This window comes from Trichosurus vulpecula, chromosome 8 (genome assembly GCF_011100635.1).
Source record: "Trichosurus vulpecula isolate mTriVul1 chromosome 8, mTriVul1.pri, whole genome shotgun sequence".
NCBI classification, from domain to species: domain Eukaryota; kingdom Metazoa; phylum Chordata; class Mammalia; order Diprotodontia; family Phalangeridae; genus Trichosurus; species Trichosurus vulpecula.
In genome coordinates, this window is record NC_050580.1 from 190,006,702 (window position 1) to 190,030,233 (window position 23,532).

At 37.9% G+C, this 23,532-nt stretch overlaps 1 protein-coding gene across 9 annotated transcripts in view; it reads right to left on the minus strand.

Moving 5' to 3' along the window:
* Positions 1 to 23,532, minus strand: part of MEIS2 (Meis homeobox 2) — a 227,559-nt gene that overhangs the window by 151,754 nt on the left and 52,273 nt on the right. For all 9 annotated transcript variants that reach the window (XM_036735843.1, XM_036735845.1, XM_036735841.1 and 6 more), the window contains one exon: positions 6,820 to 6,965. In XM_036735843.1, coding sequence (XP_036591738.1) covers positions 6,820 to 6,965 — 146 coding nt within the window. The remainder of the gene's footprint in view (positions 1 to 6,819; positions 6,966 to 23,532) is intronic.

Below are 23,532 nucleotides of genomic sequence, written 5' to 3' on the forward strand. Positions count from 1 at the left end.
CATTTTTCAAAATAGCCACTTTATATTTGATGTTTTTTTTCTGATAGAAGGGAACAACAAATAAGTTTATTATCTTCTTAACCAAATTTGGTAGCGCTCAGGAATTTTGTTATTCAAATAGCTTAAGTTGTAGCGCAACTCCTTCTTCCAGGAAAATCAGAGGTTAGTGATTTTTGTCAGATTGAGACTAAAACCTAACACTTGCTACAGTTGGCCTTTGTTGAGGTGGGATTTTGGGGTTTCTTTTTCTTTTTTCTTTTTGCCTTTTGAGGTATTCAGAATAGGTGACAATGGCTTGCAGTTGAGAACATATGTAGAGAGACCCCTGCGGTTTATGGAAAAAGTTGTTCCATGCTGGTTGGGTGTTTGGAAAAAAAAATACAACCAGAGTTCTTTTATGTTCTCCCAGTTAATGAATGCATGAATGTCAAAATGGGCCAATGGCCCATTCAGGGGGCAAAGCCTTAGCAGTCTCCTTCTTAAGAACACATCCTGAGATGTAAAATACATTTGCTTAACAAATTAAAATAATGAGATAATTCAATTAGTTTCTTTTTAAAAAAAGAAAGAAAAAAGGGTACATCAGGGATTATTGTAATACAAGAACAGGTCATATAGCACAAAAGGGGAATAAACTAGTTTGAAATAATACTAAAGAGACTAAGAATGAAGAAATATATTTTGAAACAGTTACTTTTAAACAAATTATATGAAGTAATTTATATCTATACACACACACATAATATCCAAAGATATGTATCAATAATATGTTATATCTCTGTATGGTAGAAGGAACATTGAAGGGTGAAAGGTGAAAAGGAGAAAAAATAATGGGCCTATTTTCAAAAGCTTCATTATTCCTGTTATTACATTTAATAAATTAACTCTGAATTCAAACCATACTAGTTAGGGTCTATATCTCTAAAAGCTACAAATAAATCTTTCAGCACATGGCAGCTCATCAAAGATGGGAAGGGAAAAGTTTAGCAGAACTAGCCTTCATCAAAGCTAGTCAACTTTGTACTGCAGAGTGAAGCTGGGGAGGAAGAGGGAATGGAATGTCTAAAACAAAAGCTTGAGGGACTTTCTTCTAGAAGTTAAGGGTAGGATCTGTGCAGGGCAAAGGGGCAGGGGAGGGGTAGCAGAAATGAAGATGGCAAAGCAAATGGGAGAAAATAGTAAAGTCAGAAAGTCATAAAGGAATGCCATAAGGAGAGAAATAAAACATTTGTTGAAGGAAAGAGAAAAAGAGAAAAATAGAAAGATTAAGGAATAATGAGAGGGACTAACCAGTCTCTCCCTATTCTTGAGTACATTATCATAGAATTTTAGAAAATGCCCAACCCAGCTGGGAGACAGAGTGCTGGGCCTGGAATCAGAAAGACTCATCATCATGAGTTCAAATCTGGCCTCAGACACTTACCAGCTTTGTGACCCCAGGCAAGTCACTTCACCCTGTTTGCCTCAGTTTCCTCATTTGTAAAATGAGCTGGAGAAGGCAATGGCAAACCATTACAGTATTTTTGCCAAGAAAACCCTAAGTGGAGCTGCCAAGAATTGGACACGACTGAAAAACGATTGAACATCTCATGTCGATTGAGACTCAGAAGGCTTAAACAGTTTATCTAAGGATACGGATGAGTGCCAAGGTCCAGCATCAGCTATTCCTCGACCTCCTATTCCTACATTCTCCCATAATCATACACATATAGACACCATTCTCCATATCTAGAACACACTCTCCTCTCATTTCCATTTTAAAAAAAATATCCCTTTTGTCCTTCAAAGCTGATCTCAGATACCATCTTCTTCATAACATTTTTGCTGAAACCCTGCGCTGAAAGGGACCGAGTCTCCTCCTTCAAATTTTCCTAAAGCATCTTGCTCAGATTTCTCCTGTGTCCCCATCATATTCTACCCTGAATAATATTTATTTGGATATATGCCATTTGTCTCCTTTTAGTTAGTCAGCAAATGTTTATAAAGAGCCTATTACATGCTTTGCATTGTGCTAAACATTGGGGAAACTAAGGAGCTCACAATCATGCAAATGACTATAGCAGACAAGCTACATACAGGATAAATAAGAAATAATAAACAGAGGGAAGACATTAGAATTATTAAGGATCGGAAAAGTGGGATTTTAGCTGGGACTTGAAGCAAGCCAGGAGGTGGAGATGCGGAGGGACAGAATTCCAGGCGTAGGGGAAAGCTAGTGAAAATATCCATAGTTGGGAATTGGAGACCAGAGTCACTGGATAACAGTGGAGGTGTATGGGTGTAAGGAGTAACAAGAAAGAAATGTGCATGGAGAAGAGGGGGGAAAGGTTATCAAAGGCTTTGAATGCCAAGCAGGATTTTATAATTGATTCTGTAAGTGATAGGGAGTAACTGGAGGGGGGCAACATGGTCAGACCTGTGCTAATTCAGGAAGATCACTCTGATGGTCCAGTCGAGTAGGGTTAGTACAATGGTCAAGGCATGAGGTTATGAGGGCCTACACCAGGATGGTGGCAGTTTCAGAGGTCATGTGCAATAAATATCACAAAGGTAAAATTAACAATCCTTGGCAACAAATTGGATATGGGGATGAGAATCAGTGAGGAATCCAGAATGACACCTAACCTCTGAGTCTGCGTAACTGAGAGGATGTGGTGCCCTTAACAGTAACAGGCAAATTGGGGGTGGGGGTGGGGGTGGGGGTAGGGAACATAATGAGTTTAGTTTTGTCATATTAAATTTAAGATGTCTACAGGTCATCCAGTTTTAGATGTTCTCTAGGCAGTAAGTCCTTGAAGGTCAGCACAGAGGTTAGGACTGAATAAGTAGATTTGAGAATCATCAGCATAGAGATGATAATGAATCCTTGGGAGCTAATGAAATCACCAAGTGAAATAGTATAGAGGAAGAAGAGAAGAGGGCCCAGGAGAGCCCTGTGGGACATCAATGGTTAGCAAGTATGAACTGCATGAAGATCCAGCAAAGGAGATTGAGGAGGAGTGGTCAGATGGGCAGAGGAAAACCAGGAGAGAGTGGTGTCCTGCAAACCTAGAGAGAAGAAAGTAACAGAGAAGAGGCTGATGGACAGTGTCATAATGGGGTGGAGAGCTCAAGAAGGATGAGGACTGAGAAAAGTCCATTAGATATTATATTAGATCACTATTAACTTTGGAGAGAGCCCCTTTGGTTGAATAATGAGGTCAGGAGCCAGACTGGAGAGTTAAGAAGAGAGTGAGAAGAAAGAAGTAGAGGCACATATTGTAGATGGCCTTCTTAAGGAATTTAGCTACAAAAGGAAGGAAAAATATGGAATAGGAAAAGATGGATCAAATAAAGGTGTTCTTTTTTTAAGGAAGGGGGAGATATGAGTGCGAGTACATGCGGGCATGCATGCATGTGTGTGTATGTGTGTGTGTTTGTATGTATGTGTGTATGCAGAAGAGATACTGCCAGCAGGCAGGGAGAGAGGGAATGATAAAGGGACCATCTGCTGGAGAGGATGCTGGGAGACAGGGACTCTATCATTTTTTTTTATTATTATATCCCTAATATCTAGTATGGTGGCTTCCATAAAACAAGTCCTTAATAAGTAATTGTTAAATTATTTATTAGGCCCAGTTTATAGTCAGCATGGCATAGTGGCCTGGAGTGCTATATTTGGAATGAGAAAGCCTAGAATCTAAATCTTATTTCTGATGCTTGTTAGCTATGTGACTACAAAGATCCTCAGCTTCCACATCTGTCCAATGGGAGTCATGACACCTAAATTAGCTATTTCATAGGACTGTCATGAGGTAAACCATGTTTCAAACTTTGAAGTGATTTACACATGTCAGTTATCACCATCAGCATCCCTCATCCCAAGGGTTGGAATCCTTTGAAAGTCTTTTTGGTGGAGAAGTAGTTTCTGAATAAATCCCCGGATGCATTTAAATTAGACTATCTTCGGGGCAGGGACTGTATCTTATTTTTCTTTTATAAGGACCCCTCCCCCTACCATATAGCACCTAGCACAAACACATAGAGAATGGTAAGTAAATGGTTCGTAGAGTAACTACAGTTTTTTAGTAAGTCCCAGTCCAAAGGCTAGCCCTGAAAACACATATTGTCTGTGGTAGTTCATTGTCACCACCCTAGAAGGGGAAATGATGCAGAACCAAGTCAAGGGCAGGCTGGGTCCTTATGTCTTCATATTATGAGATATAGTCTATAGAATATATACATGCATGGATATGTACATATATGTAGTCTGTGTGTGCACATGTATGTGTGAATACAAATATTCCCTTCAGGGCAATTTAGCTACTTCAAGGGCTGCTTCTTTGATGTAGATGATTTTGATATGGGGGTGGAGGAAAGTATATTGGAAATCACAGCGAAGTGGGGTTCAAGGAGATTTCTTGTTGCCCTTCTATCACTAACTCGCTAAGCAATTTGGGGCAAGTCACTCCACTTCTACAGGTCTCAGTTCCCTTATTTACAAATGGCTTGGTCTATGTCATCATTATGATCTAGAACCAAAAGAGATCTTAGTGACCATCTTAGTCTAACCTCCATGCCTTCTCATGGCCATCACCCTTGTGCGAAAGGCACTGTCTTTTGCCTGAAATGTGCTCTTTCTTCCTTTGGCTCAGTTCCCTCAGTTCCTTAGTTTCCCAGTTTCCTTCGATGCTCAGCTCACATCACATTCTATATGATGCCTCTCTTGATCCCTTCAGTTTCTAGTGCTTTCCCCTCCCCCAACTTATATTTACATATATATACTGTATATGCTATTTTGCATATACATACATACCAGATATCTCCTCCAATAATAGAATGTCAGCTCCTTGAGGGCAAGAACTGGATATCTTTGGCTTTGTGCCCAGCAAAATATATGTTCATTGTTTCCTATCCCTTCTAGCTCTAAACTTGTATGATTCCTTGATGGGAATGGAGATGATAAAAGGAGGGAAAGACATGAAGATCTCCCTTTGGCAAGAATTTATTGAAACCTCTTTACCACTATCAACAGTTAGGTAAAATGCAAAATAGCAGATAAGTCTGATGAGAACAGTTCCACTGAAAACACATAAACAGGTGGGTGTGAGTTGAAGAAAATAGATGGCTTTACAATCTATATTTTTTCCCTGTCTCTTCTGGTTGTTTCTCTAACCAAATCCACTACTGGGGGGAAGAAAAAAAAAGAAAAAGCAAAACTCCTGCCCTCACCCTCCCTCGACTTCCAAATTAAAAACATTTTACAGGTTAGTAAATCTCCAGCTGAGGTGATGTAGCAAAGAACAGCTGTGAAGTAATTTTGATAATGATGAGAATAATAAGCACATGGCGAGGTTCAGGGCTTTGCTGTTACAGCTTCAGTGCTCCTGAATAGATAAAAGTGATTAAATACTCCTGATTATCCCTGACCAATATGTAATGGATTTACAGCCCTTTCAATTAGTCAGTATTTGCTTAGGACTCATTATTTTGTCTTTGGTTAAGTAATCAGCCCAGAGACTGCATGTTCTGTCTAATTCCTCTGAGCCAAGCCAGTACAGGGCCCTGACCTTTGAAATGGCCATAGCTGCAAGGCAAGGATACCTACTACTCGAGCAGAGACATTGGTTCTTCTAGCTAATCCTGACACCACAGGCCAGATCAATACACCTTAGTTTGCTACTAATGTCCTTACATCAAAATGGCTGATTTAGGAATGTGGATCTATCACTCTCACTTCCTTATAACCATCCTGCCTGCCCCCTTGCCCTCTGTGGCTTTGGCAGAGTAGCAGATCAGCAGTCACCACCCTGAATCAAAGTGGAACCTTGTCCTGGAACCATGACACTGTAGCTAATGTCATTCAGCATGGCAACACACCAGTTAGATAGTCAGAGAAAATCTTCTCCTTTCAATATACTACGCCATTTATTCTCATCATTAGCTCAAATAGGATGGGTAAAAAAACAATCTTATAACAAAAAAAATCAATAAAAAAAATTGCACCCATTTCTAGCATTTCCATGTGAATGGTAAACTACAAAAGATATGATGGCCTCTCTGAAAAAAGTATATTATGATACGCAAATCATGTTGTAATAGTCACCAGTATACCAACACATAAACCAATTGCAAACAGGCGAATGTCACTACAAGTATTGCACATATTTTATCCCTTTATCCCGAAAGTGAAGAAGACTAGCTTTTAAGATAATGGTCTCAGACAGACAACAACAACAACAAATCTTTAATCTCCACCTTATAGTACATTATGAGAGCAGAGCATTACGAGAACGTACAAGCCTTTTGCATGTGTCACATGAACACCTGGCAAGTTTGCAAAATGATTCTGCAATTCAGCACCTGAACTTGTACACTGGTATACACAAATGGCAGGGAGGGCATTGCTCCCCTTCCAAGACGGAGTGCTTTCCTTCACAGTCCAAAACCTCAACCATCTTTACGGGTTCCAGAACTAAACAATGGTCTTCACAACCTTTCCACTTAGGTACATTTTCAGAGGATGTGCACGCACCTACTGAGGTAGATTGTAACCACACACAAAGTCACTGCTTAGGATCCTATCCTTAAAGGATAATCTTGAGCGGCACTCATTGTTGGAACCCCAGAGAAAAACAGCTACCCTCTACAGTGGTATCCATGGATTGGTATAGCATTTCCGTACACATAACTTGTAAGATTCGACGAGACAGAAAGAAACGCCTTGGGAAAGCATACAGATGAACTAAGTCCTATTACCTTTCTAGGAAAATAAATCTCTAAGAGTAGATATCATTGGACATGGTAAAATCATTGTTTTTGTTCCCCATCTTCACTTACTGTGAGATGCTGGAAGAGCCATGCTCTCATGATATTTGTTGCTACTTTAGGGAAGATGCCCCTTTTCTTCTGACGTTTTTTGTCCTTGTCTGGGTCATCATCATCACCTGTACCAGGTGAAGCTACACTGTTGTCTAAACCATCCCCTAGAAAGAAAGGAAAGGAAATGTATTAAGCAAAAAAAAAAAAAAAAAAAAAAAAAAAGGAAAAAAAAAGGAAAGAAAAAAAGACAAAAGAAAAAAAAAGAAAAGAAAAAGAAAAAAAGAAACAACAAGGTGTTGCTAATGATGGGCTAAGCTAAACTTGTATCAAATCCACTAAGCTCGTATATACTCTCTCATTATGTATAATTGCAGATACAAATATGTAAAAAAAAAAAATTAAGCCAGGCCTCTCCAAATGCTAATTTTGTGTGTCTCACACTTACACATATCATTAATTCAATTATAATTGTGTGCTTGACACAGCGCAGTAGCTCTTTGTCAATTATGGAATCCAATGTGGGAAAACCTGCCATAAGAAAACCCATTCAGTATAAATGCATCCCCCCCATCCATAGTGAACACATACTGTAGGGTAATCAAGTTAAATGTTCTGTAGTCTATATATTCTAGGCTGTCTGCATAGGTGACAGTAACTGTGTCACTGTTCATTGCACATAACACACTGCCAGCTCAGCCCCTCCCAGAACTGTCACCTCCCAAGCGCACGCCTGTGTGAACACACACACACACACACACACACACACACACTCACACACTTCTGATATGACCCTGCATTTGCATTTGCATGACATGAAAACTTCTCCCACTCTGCATCAGTGATCATTATCATTAAATAAAAAAGATGCACATCAAGGCAGGGCGCTCACTTAATCAGAAGTTTCTATCAACATCTCTCTCTTCTATGCTTTTCTCTGGCATTAATTGTGCATTAGCAAAAATCATTTACTTTTAACAGTCATAGTTATTTTTTCTTGCCCTCCAGCAAAAATGCCTTGAAAGCCTGCCTGGAGGGCATCTAAATTATGTATCTGAAAAACTCTTCTGGCAAGGCATTGCAGGACCCCTACTTTCTTAAAATTCATACGAGCACGTCTTCCTGTTTTGGGGAAGGCATCAATCAAGTGCAGCAATATATGCCATATCCCTACATTAATATTTGAACTAATAACTTTTAAAAAAGGAAAGAAACAAGATCCGACTTGTGGCATAATCAAATGCAAAATAAATGAAGAATACTGGGACAGCACTGAGACTTTATAGATGGCTGTGTTTTCCTTGCACATCATTAGCCTGGAGCCACACGAAAGAGGAAAACAGAGAAGTGGAGAGTTTATGCTCCCTGCTGGTGTTTAAGAAGCCGAGGTCCTGGAAGGACATCTGGGAATTGCGCTGAGACGGTGGTTTTTGTAATTTAAGAATAGACATTCATTAGCAGTAAATGCCATAAATCCCATGCTAAGTAAAAACCTTGTCCAAGAAAGCCTAAAACAATAAACTCTGTGCTCACTGTAGCCTGAGCTAGACGCTCCATAGCTTCCTGAGGAATGCTACAGATCCATTGGCTAATTCCTAGAGTCTCTCCTCGCTCTTCAGTAGGACTAAAGCAGATACATTCGTGCTCCATGGAGGCCACTGGCTTCCCAACTTTGATTTCTGCTTCATGGGGCTCCCCCCATACCTGTTTCTTTCATTCTCCACCAAAAAAACCTCAACCTTCTTTGACCAGAGAAGCACAAAAACCACAGCAAAGAGCTGGCAGATTAATTTTATTGACATTTCCATTTTCACTGCAATGTGATACCCTCCATCACTTGGAAGAGATGACCCTCACTATTTGCAGACTGACAGGCCACTTCATTACAACCACCCTGCCCCAAGGCAAAGCGGCTCCCTTCCATCTGCCCAAACACTAGAGCATGACCCCTAAGTTGCTGTTCTCTTTTTCTTTGCCTTCTGTTAATGATCAAAAAAAAAGGAAAAGAAAAAGAAAAAGAAAAAAAAAGAAAGAAAAAGAAAAAAAAGCAAGAAAGAAAGAGGTGGGGGAAAAGATTCAAAGCAAGTAGGAAACAGTCAGAAGACCTAATCAAAGTACCAGAAACCATATAATTCACAACTTTTGAGAACGCTGGATAGAGAGAATCCCCTTCCTCAGTCTCTCCTCTCTGAACATCCATGCACACACATGCCCCTTGCTTGCACACACACACACACTCACACACACACACACATGCACCACATACACACTTTCCCCTATGCCAAGGAACTGCTGCAAGGCAAATTCTCACAAACACTAATGGCTTCTGACTGCTCCTTGGCAACCCTAGCATTTTAACCTGGGTGGATGCGCTCTCCAAAATACAGACACTGGAGCTATCTCATCAGCTGTTCATGTGACACAGATGGAGAGTGGCTATTAGGAGCCAGGCAATGGGCCTTGGGGATCTGAGGTGCTCTACTGTAGCCTGAGGCAATTCTGAAAAGCAGTACCCTGAGATGGGGAAAAAAAACCCATACTGAAAGTGCAAGTTTGAAGTCAGTCTGTCTGTCTGTCTATCTTATCGTAGATAAAGATATCTTTGTCTCTTTATGTAAAAATATATGTGGGTATGTAAATAGACCTTGCACATAATATGTGGGTAGTATATCTTTTCATTTAATGTCTTCTAAATATAAAAACACAGTCTGTAAACAATGCCTGTGTGTATGTGTTTCTCTTTAAGCACATATGGTGTGTATGTATATGTTTGAGTAGAAATCATCAGAATATCCTTTAAAACTCATTTGGCTCTTAGAGATAGATTTTGAGTGATCCTTACTTTAAAAGGCTAAGGCCTCCTAGAAGGAACTTCAACTAAAGACTGAGTTTGCCTTTTCCATTCAATCTACGGCCTTAAAAATGAGAGAGAATACTTCCTAAATGCCTTCTATCTTGCTTAAAGGCAAAGTAGAGGCTACACCTTCAAACTATTATGTTTCACTGTATTTAGATAAAGAAAGAATGTAGGTGATTCTTTTGATATTTACATCAAACTGGAGGGGGAAAAAAGAGCTACTTCAATTAAGAAAATAGCCCATGTTATCTAAGTAATAATCAAGCATTTAAGCATATCATGCCAGAGCCCAGTACTGAATTTTAAGAAATAATGGACCCAGACTGTGATTTCAAACTATTATACGAAACAGTTGCTGAGCTTCCTCCTTGGGAGTTCCTTATACCAATGGAATCCAGACTCCCTCATAACCCCACAATGAAATAATGGCTAGATTTTAAGAGAATCGGTTAAACTAGTGAACCTCAGTGATACTTCTGCACCCTCCCAATGAAGAGGTATTTTTCTAAAGACACTAAAAATTTCTTCCCTAAGAAACTATTTAATCTGCGACATAATTGTGACCCTGAAATAGAATAATCATGTGTCTACCTGGGTGATCTCCAGGTATTTTCTGAAAGACTCAAACATGAAGAAAAAAATATTTGCATAGTCCTGGGGTTGTGAATAGAGGTGTTTTGGGGTCCACGTAGGGATCGGAGAAAAGAGTCAACTCCAGTACTTGTCTCCTCTACTAACTATACCTCCATCTTGGAGACTCTGGGCTTGTGGACTTGATTACTCTGCTGTCAGGTGCATGAGGAGCAGGGGAACCTTCCCTCAGAATGTTTCCACCTTTTATTTTATAGGTTAAAGTGAGTGGGCAAACTACCCAGGTATGCTGCTGAATGTTTCACAATTGGCTCTCCAGGAAAACACATGAACCCATGACACACTTTTAAGTGACTCTAAATTATCAACATTTTCTCCATTACTCTCTTAAGTTTAGACAATCAACAAACAACAAATCGAACCCTTATTAGTAACATTTGTCAATTTCTGAGCTATAAATTTTCACATGGCAAATTTAAAAATCAGTTCTGATGAGCCCATTGCTGCTGGCTCCAGCACACCTCTAACTACGTACGCACATCCCAGAATACCATGCCTCTTTAAGGATCTAACCAGAGCTGGAGCAAGGATAAGGTCTGTATGTTCCCTACAATGTGTCTGAAAATTGTACCCCTGTTTGGCATGACTATCCACCCAAGACTTTGAGCCATAACTGTAACATGTGTGACTTATCACAGAATAAAGGCCTATTTCATAAAGAATTTGAGTTTTCAGTGGGTAGGATGAACCCACCCTCAAACATCAAAACAACATTTAAAAATGTGAATTTATAGAAAATGTTCCATATTCTATCCTCGGCATTTGCCTAACTTGCACTACTGAGGGGCAACACGACCGAGAGGATGGACTTGGTGTCAGGAAGAATTGGCCTCCACTCCCACCTCTGCCATGCTTACTAGTCATAGAACCAGGGCCTCAATTTCCTCATCTATAAAGCTGGTATAATACTTGCAGCACTTAACCTGCTTTGAGGTTCAAAGTGTGTTAACTGAATGTAAAATGCCCAGTAAGCCACCAAGTGTTATATGTCTCAGTTATTACCATTTTTGTCCCCTTAATCCTGGCTTTGCTAATAGCCTTAGGTAGTGACTTACCCATGGACCACTTAGTACCACCACTGCTCATGAAGAACTGAATTAAGATTCACCTGTCATTCTCTCCTGAAAGTTTGACCAAACATTAAACTAAGTGGCATTATCTAGATTTTTTTTTTTTGCCCAAAACACTTAAAAGAGGTATTTAGTAAAGGAACACAGCACGGGATGGAAAACTACAATCAACATCTATGGATGGATGGCCTTTAAGTAGACTGTGACCTTGGGCATCTGATTACACTTTCCCTTCAATGGCATGACTTCTCATTCCATTTACTCTAAGAGTTAAGCACAGTTTAGGAATGAAAATTACTGCTTGATTTGACAACAGAGTAATGGTGGACGCAAGGACATACTAAACATTTCAACAGGCGAAACCTCAATTCAGTTCAACAAACTTATTAAACACCTACATGACAAAGCCAGTGACAAAGCATAAGCTCTTCCCATTACTCTCCAACTAAAATGACAGAATATTACGATTGGAAGGGAATTTGAAAATTATGAAGTCCAATGCCCTTTCATTCTACAGATGTGGAAACTGAGGAAAAGAAAGGTTTAGCCTGGAATAAAAGAGACTCATGGATGACATGGGAGCAATCTTCAAATATTTGAAGGGCTAGCTTAGTAAAAAGAGATTGGATGTGTTGGCCCCAGAAGGTAGTACGAGGAGCAAAATGGGTAGAAGTGGCAAGTGGTGAAGGGGCAAATTAAGGAAAAACCTCCTAATAGTTAGAGCTATCATAAAGTGAAGTGCCTAGGGCTCCCCTGATTGGAGATCTTTGAGCAAATGCTAGATAACTAGTGTATATGGGTCCTGGTTGGCCTCAATGGCCTCTGAGGTTCCTTCCCACTTTGAGAGTCTGTGATGCTTTGAGGTCCAGAGCAAGAAAGTGAATTGTACAATACCACACAACTAGTTGCCTTCCTCAGTCTCCTGGTGGGGTGTTCTTGTAATATCACTAACTCACACCATTATTATCATCAACTTAGAAATGTACTACATGTCACTTTATAGTTTTAAAATCATTTCGATAGACATTATCTCATTTGATCTCAACTCTCAGGGGCTGGTAAAGTTCCAGGGGTGACTGCTTTGGCATGTAGCCGTTAACACATAGCAATTATTTGGGGGCAATTCCAAGATTTTTTGTTAGATCTGACTTATATAGTTGGCCTAAAGTACTCTTGAACCAATTGAGTGAATTTCTACCTGAAATTCTATGCCCTAAGACCTTGGGCTAATTTTAAAAAGTACTAATTATGCCAAGAATACTTGGGACCTAGGATAGCCTGGGCCCACATTTATCGCTTATCCTGTTCAGCTGGCTTGGCCAAGATCAGACTGATCTTCAGAGACTGAAGAGACAACTAAAAATTAATATGCACTCAACATATACATAAAATGAGTTAAAATGATACATTCCCTGTTCATGAAGACAATTCTTTTGTAATAATTATTCTCTTATGTATATCACTTTGTTGGCCACCAGAATAAGCTAATTCCTCTTTAGGACAAACAACAAATATATGACTATTTCTCTTCATGAATTTTACATTTTAGCCCAATTGAACCTTTCAGTTGTTCACCAATTTCACTCTTCCCTTTCACCTCTCAAACTCAATTACTTGCCAAGTTCTTCTTTGTTTCCATATCTCTTATTTATTCATTTAAAAAACATTTAATCCTTTTTGTGTGTGCACAGTAGGCATTTAATAAATGCTTGTTGACTTGAAAGGCAGTGTGATATAGTAGACACAGAATCCAATTCAAAGCTAGGAAGACCTGGGTTCAAATCCTGCCTCTAACACCTACTGGCTTTCTGAACAACTCACAAATAACCTTTTAGTAGATCCAGGCAATTCACCAAGAATATAAATTGTGGAGAAGGTGACTATGTGCATTGCTAGAGGGAGTTTCCACATGTGGGAGTTCCCAACACCAATGAAATCACACATCACATACCTATCTCTATCTTTGTTGAATCAAAATTACATTGAGTCTTGGCCTTCTGAAATGTTTCCCTTTCTCTGAATTTTAGTGTAAGTACTACCTCATATAAATCTAGCACCCTCCTCCAACTGTTCCCTTCTGGACACAAGCTCAATCTTTTTTAATCTCTCATAGCATTTGGTTGGATGTCTCCAGTGAAGTTACAGTATACTAATATTTATTATTCTTAATTATACTAATATTTATTATTCTTAATTATACTAATATTTATTATTCATAATTTGTCTACATGTCTTACCTCCTCTGCCAGACTTTAAGCTTCTTAAGGTCAGGGACCATAACCTGTTTATTTTCATATCCCCAACACCTAGCTTCGTGTCTTCCCCAATAAATGGTTAGTGGAATAGAATATACTTGCTTATTCTCTCTCTCTCTCTCTCTCTCTCTCTCTCTCTCTCTATGTGTATATATATATAATCTATATATCTATATCTATATATATGTATGTAGATAGATATAGATAGATAGATATGTCTTCCCATTGCTCTCCAACTAAAATAATAGAATATTAGAACTGGAAAGGAATTTGGAAATTATGTAGTCCAATGCCCTCTCATTCTATAGATGTGGAAACTGAGGAAAAGAAAATCTTAGCCTGGAATGAAAGAGACTGATGGATAACATGGGAGTAATCTTCAAATATTGGAAGGGCTAGCTTAGTAAAAAGAGATTGGATGTGCTGGCCCAGAAGGTAGTACTTGGAGCAATACACACACACACACACACACACACACACACACACACACACACACAATTTTGTAGTAGGTTTAAAGATAGTTTCTAGCCCTCATCTCCCTCACCATAATTTGTCACCATCTTGCACCCAGTTTTCCAAAGAATAGCATTTATAGATTGCAGAACTGAATTCGTAGGTTTGTAACTATAATATATGTGTATGTATGTATGTATGTATGTATGTCAGTTAAACACAAGCCTCCCTTTTCTATACCAGTCATCTGGGTTAACATCCAGACCATCCCATCTCACAATCAGTTAGTGAAGAAAGAGAAAAGAAAGGAACCTTGCTCCAGTCATTACCTCCTTAACTATGTGCTTCTCAGATGCCTCAGAGGTAAATGGCTGATTGGCCAAAATCCCTATGTTATGCCCCCAAAGCCTGCAGCAGGCTTTGCATGAACCTGATTGTAACCTAAAGGGATAGTAGGTTATAGGCCCATAAGAATGATAAGAATTTACCATAATATAGTCAGATATATCTTTTGAGCCAGGGTCATCTTAGAATAACCTGGCACTAGGTTCACCAAATCCCAGATTATGAGGGAGAGGAGGAAAAGGAAGGAATGAAGTATTTTTTTGATAAATAAGAGTTTGTCAAACCCTTGAGTCTTTCATGCTATATGATATAATTAAAGTTTGCCTACTTTATTCCCCTACCATGGCACAGGTTTGGAACTAGACATTTCAAATGCATAAGAATCTATCACTCTCTCACAGGCGCCTCCAGTGAAGGAGTCTCATGACCTTGGTAACCAACTCTGTCTGCCATACTTCACTTGATTGGCCTTATGCTTCCCCCTCCATAATTCCCATTCCTATGCACGCAGTCTCACCATGCCCAGGTAAACAGGTTTTACTTGAGGAAAATATGTGCCTTTGCCCTTAGAGAGAGGTTTTCCCTACTATGAAAAAGTAAAGGGCATTAGATACACTTTGCCTATATGGCTCTGTTCTCAAATCATCTCTATTCTAGTGTAGGAAACAGAGAGGATGATCCCTAAAGTAAGATTCATGTAAAGTACTGGTAAGCTTTGCTGAGAAGAGAGAGAAAAGGATATAATGTGACTCTAGGAACACAATGCATGGTACTTTATGAACTCATTTTCTATCATCATCTATGCTTTTCTTTTCACAGTACTGTACTTTGAAAACAGGATTAAAATACACAGAAAGTCAAAAGATGCTTTTCTGTGTATGATTGTCAGGGACTTCATTCTGGGGGCTAATTTTGGGAACTCAATGACAAACCTTATTAGAGTTTCAAACAAGAGTTAGATATTTAAAAAAAGAAATAACAACGCCTTAAGTGTTTGCTTAGCTCTGTTTCAGAATAGTGTGGCGTACCTTCCAAGTATCATCAGCAAAGCAATCTTTTCTACATTTTCTATTTAACTTTTTTTTTTTTTTACATCAGGTGGAAGAGAAGAAAAGCCCACTACTGTCAGTATAGAGAGGTGGAGAGAAGGGAGGAAGAGGAGGGGGAAAGAAGTGGGGGTGAGGGACACAGCAGTGAAACCTGCTAATTACTGATCTCTTTTACTGTCCTGCTGTGCCTAACTGTCTGGACACGTTAAAGTGAAATTTTGGCTGTGATTTTCAAGTGACTAGTTCATGGCCCACTACCATGGAGTGCAGCCGAAGAGAGGAAATGCTTTCGTTTACATGCAACATTTACTAACTGTGTGGGTTTTCCCGACATTAAAGAGAGGACAGTGACCCAGGCCACCTTTTTCACACTCAAAAGAGCACTGAAAAAACCCGTCTTCATAGGCTTACCTCAGGCTCCTCTGGCCCCGAACACCCTCCCCCCCCAGGGTATGAACCCAAAGAGGGAGAAAAAAAGAAGGGTTTTCTGCTCCTTTCTCTTCAACTTTTCAACTGCTATAAGCGGCATTTAGCAAATTCAGCCCCCAAATGGCTCCAAATGCTCTGAGCTGCGGGGGCTCATTCTTTGTTACCCTCCCTCTATTTACACAGGATTTACAGAGGCTCTCCACTGAAGAGACCACATGTTTGTGACAGAAAGCACTTCCATTCACACTGAAATCAGGCAACAGGATTGTAACCACTGCAAGCTTCACACTGACCTGAGATTAGGGATTTCAGCAACATTGAGATTGGTAACAATCTGCTAATTTACAAGGATGATCCACGGACAACTTGGCTGCCTACAATCCTGTTTAAAAACCCGGCCATGTCCACAGAGATGAGATTACCTCTAAAAGAATACCTAAAAACTGGCCAAATGCGAGTAAATGTGTGTCTAGAGACAAATAGCTCGCTCATAAAAAGAATATACATCTATATATGAGATAATGGAAAAGCAGGAGGAAAAAAAATCAGACTGCAGCTTGGATTAAAACCACTTTACCCACTGGTTGGAAATATAAAGTGTAAAAACAGACAGATGGACAGATATGTAAATGTGGCTGTGTTTTAGGCTTCATCTGGCAAAGTTAGTATAGTAATATAGTTTTGCACGCCTGTATTTTCCATATCATGTTGAATTCTGTTAACAGTTGAATAGAAACATCCTCGTACTGGTCAAGGACCAAGCCAGTCCTCTGAACTTGCCACTTAGAAGCTACCAGAGAGCTTAAAGCCTAGCTGCCAAGATTTTCTAAACCCCACAGAGAACTGCATTTTGTCTTGCAGCCTGTTTTTCATTTACTTTGGTTATTCTGTTTTGAAATTTTAAAACTGTCTAATATTTCAATTGCAAATTTCAAAAGATTCCAAAAAACCAAGAGTCCCTATTTGCCTAAGCTCCCCATAGCATCCTCTGGAGTATACAGATGAAAGGCAGTAGAAACTTCCATTCTTTTGCCATGATAGTTCTCACCAAATTGCTTTCTCCCTGGCAAAGGAAAGTGAAAGAATGTACTTGTTACCCACTTACCTGGAATGAATTTGATGAGCACATATAAAAAGTACATAGTATATTCTAAAGTTATTCACAGTACATCATAATAAAGTTCTTCTGGGAACTCTAATGATTCATTTTTAGTGATCTCTCAAATGCCCTTATCCACAGTTAACACTCAGGTTTTATTAGTGAGGAAAGCAGGGACAAATGTCCACTTAAGTCCCAGCTCTCAAATTCAACTCGACTTGTACTATACTACCTAAAGCTAATGCTTTTTTAATGTTCTGTTCTCCTCCCCAGTGTGGAATTTCAGCTAACACAGAGTTCACAATCTTTCAGCCCCAAACATAGAAGTCATCCTAGAAATGGGCCAAATACTATCATCACTCTTTCTGTACTCTTCCAATATACAAAGAATCAGGGAGAGAGAGAGAGAGAGAGAGAGAGAGAGAGAGAGAGAGAGAGAGAGAGAGAGAGAGATTGATTCATCAATAGAAGATCACAATGATCAAATTATTAAGATATCTAGAAAGCCTCTATCAGAATAGGAAATGTTAACTTTTGAACCAGTAAATACATAATTAGGAACTTTGTCTTTGGGAGGAGTAGAATTGAATAATATACTTTGTAGGTATCTAGTTATTTACGTATTATCTTCCCCATTGCAATGTGAGCTTCTTGAGGGCAGGAAATATTTTGCCTTTCTTCATCTCCCTAGCATTTAGTATATAGTGATATAGTGCCTGGCCCATAATAAGTGCTTAATAAATACTTGCTGACTACTGACTGACTGAAAGAGGGTAGGGATAGAGATCAAAGTGTCTCTTTCACTTCATAGTAAAACAGTTGGGTCATGATTTTTAGGAGTGATACATAAATGTGTTATGATGATTTATTCCTCTCTTTTCCACACATTCACAAGAAAAAATAATGTGGTTTAGGACAGCCTTCTTCCTGGTTTCACTTAGATATATTTCAGCACAAATTGTGAAAATTATGCAAATAACAATTTTTGGCACCTATGCTGGAGGAAAACATTATTAAATTATGCTCTAAGTATTTTGTCTGCTTTAGTAATTACTTTCATGTAAGCATAAATATAAATAGCTGTTATTCTGTTTAAATTTTTAATCATGCAAAATATTGTCACACAAAATGTCCTTCTGTTGCAGTATAACTGGGATTTTTAAAAAGTATCCATATTTAACTAACATATACTATTTTTAGCATATTTAAAATGTTTTAGTTATAGTAACGGACTACCATCTCTGAATCAACAAGTCACTAAAGGAAAGGAATGGCCTTCATTTTTTGCTAGAAGGAATTCCTTTGAAAGACCATTTCCACAAAGCATATCCTTAGCATTTCATATTAAATTATATTATGGTGAATATTTTTCTTCTATCAACCTATGCTTTTCAAGAATATGCCAAGAATATTTATAGTTTTATTTTTAGGTGTTGGCTTTAAATCTTAAGGTCTTAGTCTTTATTCTGTCTTCATTAGTATGCATGAATAGCAATTTAGATATTATAGGAGATATTAAAAATAACACATATTAGAGAAGACAAAAAAGTTCATCCTATACCTAAAAATCTTCTCTTCATGTTTAAATAATGTATCATAGTTTCAATACTTGCCTCCTAAGCCCCCAAACAGGATATATAGAATATATATCCAGAATATATATTTACATGTATATACATATAAACGCACATATAATGGTTTTGAATTCTGAAAATTGCATTTCTTTGTGAAATTATATATTATATTTGAAGTTACCTTTTCTAGATTAAGCCAATTTCTTTCTAAATAAAAAATAAAAAAGATAGCTGGAAAATTTCCTACTCTCAATTATTGCAAAATGAAAACAATGGCATGCTTTAATGAAGTACGACTTATAATAGATGTCATTGTTAGACAATGCAGTTAAATACTCTCCTCTTTAAAGAAAAATGATAGCCATCTGTATTATGATGGTGATTACTACCATAACTAGAAGGTCTATCATCCCTTTTTCAAAATCCCATTTTGAGAAGCCTAATTTTCCTTACTTATGGATAATCTGAGTACTCTTATCTATATAAAACTGATATATATGATCAAAGTTCAACCAGTTTTGGGGGAACTGCAAAATGTTGAATAAGTGTATCTTTTTTTCTTAAAAAATACTTTTGCACATTTTTCAAAGTATGTCCCTGGACCACTGAATTTCCAAATAGAACTCAGATCTTGTTTGTTAAAGAAGCTTACAAAATGAAGTATTAGCATCATAAAATGTAGCAACAGTTCATTTAAGGCCTTCTATTTATTTAAATGTTTAAAACAAATTCAGTATTATAGGTTGCTAGTAAACAAATGTGTTCCATGCAAAATAAATGATATTACACTTAACATGGAGCAATAACATATATCTAATATCGCTAAAGGAAATGCATGCTGTGAATACTTAATGAGAATAATAGGACAACTTAAGTTGATCCATTATTAGCATGACCTAAAAAGCCTTGTATTCAGGAGTTGATTTTGAGTATATTATTCCCCTCTCCACATGAAGATGTATTCATTTATTACTTCAAAAGATCTGGAGTTTCATCAGCATGAAAAACTCCCCACACTGCCAGAGACTGAAATCTCTGTATACTTCAGTAAACACTTTTATGACTTGTGCTAAAAATAAATAAATAAATAAATCATGAGCTAGTGGCCTATGTTTTGTTGATGAGACCCTCCAGACTAGGTAAGCTGGTGGGAGCTAGGCTGGTCCCTGGATGAGATGACACCAGACAAACTGCTAGACTCATCTTTAAAGCTTTTCCAGCTTGGTAGGCCCTGCTGGAAGTTTTTAAGCTCCACTGGCTTAATCTTTGATAACCCAGGGTCATCTCCATGCCATAATGAATCATAGGAGCCAAACCATAGTAGAGAGCAAAGATGGCTTGCTAAAAAAAGACAAAAAATAAAGCTAGAAGCTGAATTTAAAGACATTCCAGGGTTTTTTTCTCAATAGTTTCCAAAAATTTTAGGTGAATGAATTACCTGTGAGAATTCCCTACAGTATGTGTTTCTAAGAAAGGCAGGCCATGGAGTGGATAAATTCTTTAATACTGAGGTTATGGTGCTCCACTCTTTTCCTTCCAAGAATCTGAAAAGCTTACCTTTCTTAATGGCAATGTACAAAATGAGAACAGGGACCAATGTGCCCCATGTAGTTAACTGAAACTCCGTACTGAAAGGATACAGTGAAGAAAACAAACTGTTCCATAGAATATCATGACTTTTAAAATATTAATTAAAGCATGAAACAAAAAATAAAATATTCCAGATTCATTAAAATATGTAATATATTAAAATATTTTCCTTTCATGAAAGGACTCTCTTTCCTCTGGCCTGCACTGCTTTCTACCAATTTAAAATTTAAACTTCTTTGAAGGCCAGGAAGATGGGACCATAGAAGGCTTCCATCATCTCCCATCTTACATTTTACATTCCCCAAGAACTTACGAGTACAGTCAGAAATACATTGTTCACTTGCTTCTATTTTGTCTTGCTATAATGTTGGTAATCTACTTTAATGGTTCCTCCTACTTGATTAAATTATAAGCTTCTTTAGGGCAGGAAGCACAAATTTAGCAAATAGATTACTAAATACCTGCTATGAGCTGGCAGGCATATGGAAGTGAAATTGGTCCCTGTACTCAACAAATTTATAGTTTAGTAAGAGAATTTGCAATCTAGTGGCCCACCTCTTCGCCATCACTCATAGAACCTGGCTGTATATGAGAAACTCTCAGAGCATTTTGCTCACAATCCTTTTCTCTGTCTCTGTATTGTAGCCTGGAATGCACCATTTCCTTTTAACTTAGAATCCCCAGTTTGCTTTAAAGCATAAATCAAGTGCTGTTTCCTTTATCATGTGAACATATTGTCTATCTCAATATAACCTTAGCTCATAGAGGGTAGGGAGAAACTGATTCATTTGGGTCTTTCTATCCCAAGTCAATTGACTATAAGCTCTCTGAGGGAAGGGATTTCATCTTATTAATCTTTGGCTCTCTCCTGGGGCACGTCTACACTTTTATGGATCTGTGATGTCATCCGTGTAACTAATCCCTGAAAAAATACAGATTGAAACCCTTCCAGGTCCTCCCATCCCATGTACCACTTATTCATGTAGATTTACAGGAGCTCCAATCAATTTGTCGGGGGCCTTACTCTAGTTCTCTTTACAGGCCTTTATTTAATTGTTCGTGTATGAATGAATAGACATTTTCAGTGTTTCTTAGAACATTATTTTATTCCAAATGAATTTGGAGGTAGAAAAAAACTAAAAGCATTGGTTTCTAGGAATTGGAAATTAGGTAGAGTTCTGAGGCTATATGGCTTAAAATGACTTCACTATGGGAGAGATTGTTCTGAATGAAGCAGTTTAGCTCACTACCACCATTAGTTACAACAAATAGACTTCAGTTGTCTTGTGCAAACAGAAGTTTCTTAGGTTAATTGCCACTTATATCTCACTCATTATTTGTTAAGTGTCCACTATGTATGTACAAGGTACTTTGTAGAACACAAGGATGAAGAAACCCTTAAGCTTCAAGGAGCTTAGGGAGAAGAGTATGGCGAGATGGGGCAGCCCCACTACCTAAGGATATGGAGACAACAGATAAAATAAAATATTAGATAATATAGATAGATAGTAGATAATATAGATAAATAAAATAAAAATGAGAGATAATAGATAGAATTAAAAAAATAAGTTTTTAAAGAACTTTTTTCAAAGAGTATGTGCCTCTTAGAGCATTCATCCATTTCTCCTAAATAAGAGAGTAATGATTTTTCTAGTACATTATGGCTATAGTATGCCCTTTTGAAGAAGAACGGAAAAGAATGTGGGTATCCCTAAAGTTAAAAATAGATACTCTCCATTAAAATGTCTAGTGTAATCCCAAAGCAAAGTAAAATACTGGAAAACATGGAATATGTACTTGGGATGAAGAAATTTTCAATGAAACATTCATTTGAATTGGCAGAAAAATAGAGATATCATTGGAGGAAGAACACATATTCTTTAAGATACATAAAATCCCACTAAAACAAATACTCATAAAATAAAAATACTTCAGAATTCCTATTTTAAAAGGTTATTAAAAGTAAAAGAATATATTAGCTATCATTCAGATAATAAAACACGATTTCCTTCCTACCCATCTATTTTTTCCTAGATAGACTGAGGGTTAGAAGTCAATTCAGTTCAACAAGCATTTATTATACACCTACTATGCCCAAGGCACTGGGGTTAATCATTGAAAATACAGAGGGGGAAAAATTGTACACAACTGCTCTCCTTTAACACAGTCCATACTCTGTAGTGCCCAGTTACTTCTCCCATTGAGGAAGAAGAACTTGAGGGGAGAGGGGGATGTCAAAAGAGCTTCTTTCCAGTTCCTCGTTGATAAAGCAGGATTTTTACAGTTAAGACTTTAGAAGGGATTAAGAAAGGTTCTTTTGTGAAAGAAGGGAACTTCTCTTCATCTTTATTTTAAAAAAATAAATAAAATGCAAAGGCTTGCTCCCTAGGTAGGGTTGCTCCTAAGCCTCCAGTAAACTAGCCTAATAGGAAACTGACATCTTTGCTGTAAGATCAGATCTAAGTCCCACCAATCAAATAGCAGGCTAACCTTAACATGCTGATGCAGCAAATTTCCAGATCTTGATCACACTAGGCAAGGGAGCCATTCTTCTCAGTGATAAAGTCAGTGAATGCACTCTTGAGAAGATAACAAATTAAAAACCGGCTGACTCGGCACGATTTGAGTGAGGAATTCACTGCTGACCCAGTACAACACAATTTCTACCACCAGTCAGGAATCATGGAAGACATGGTCAACTCCATTTTCTGGTTATAAGCCTATTCCTAAGAGAAGTTCCTAGCTTAGTTAAATGACAACTTTAAATTTTTATATTATGCAAATCTGTTATAATTAAGAATGATTCTCTCAACTACTTATATTCTGCATTTCTTTTTATGTAAGGATTTTCAAAATTCTAAGCTAAATTCCCAAAATGAGTATTACTAAAATGGCAAAAATTATGAAAAGTCCTGGTAGCCTAGGGGACAAGTATGAAATTTGATACTTCCATTTCTAGACTACATTTTTATAGCAACATAACTTTTATTGAAATATCTTCTTTTCTAAAGTACTTTCTATTATAATGCTTAGACAAGCTCACCAAGGTGACTGGTAGCCACAAGTAATAATTAAAACTAGCCAACAGTTGATTTTGTTTATGATAGTGAAATGCGAAGTTGGCCATATATGCATATATAAGTTGGCTCTGTGTATGTGTGTTGACTATAGTAAGTATTAGGAAATGTTGGTTTTGGTCTCAACCCTGTTTCTATATGATCTTGGGTAAATCATTCTATACTCTCTGCACCTCATTTTCTTCTTTTTAAAAAAAAATGAGTGTGTGTCACTTTACAGTGGCAAAATAGAAAGAACAGTGACTTTGGAGTTAGAAGACCTGGGTTAAACCTTGCATCTGTTAA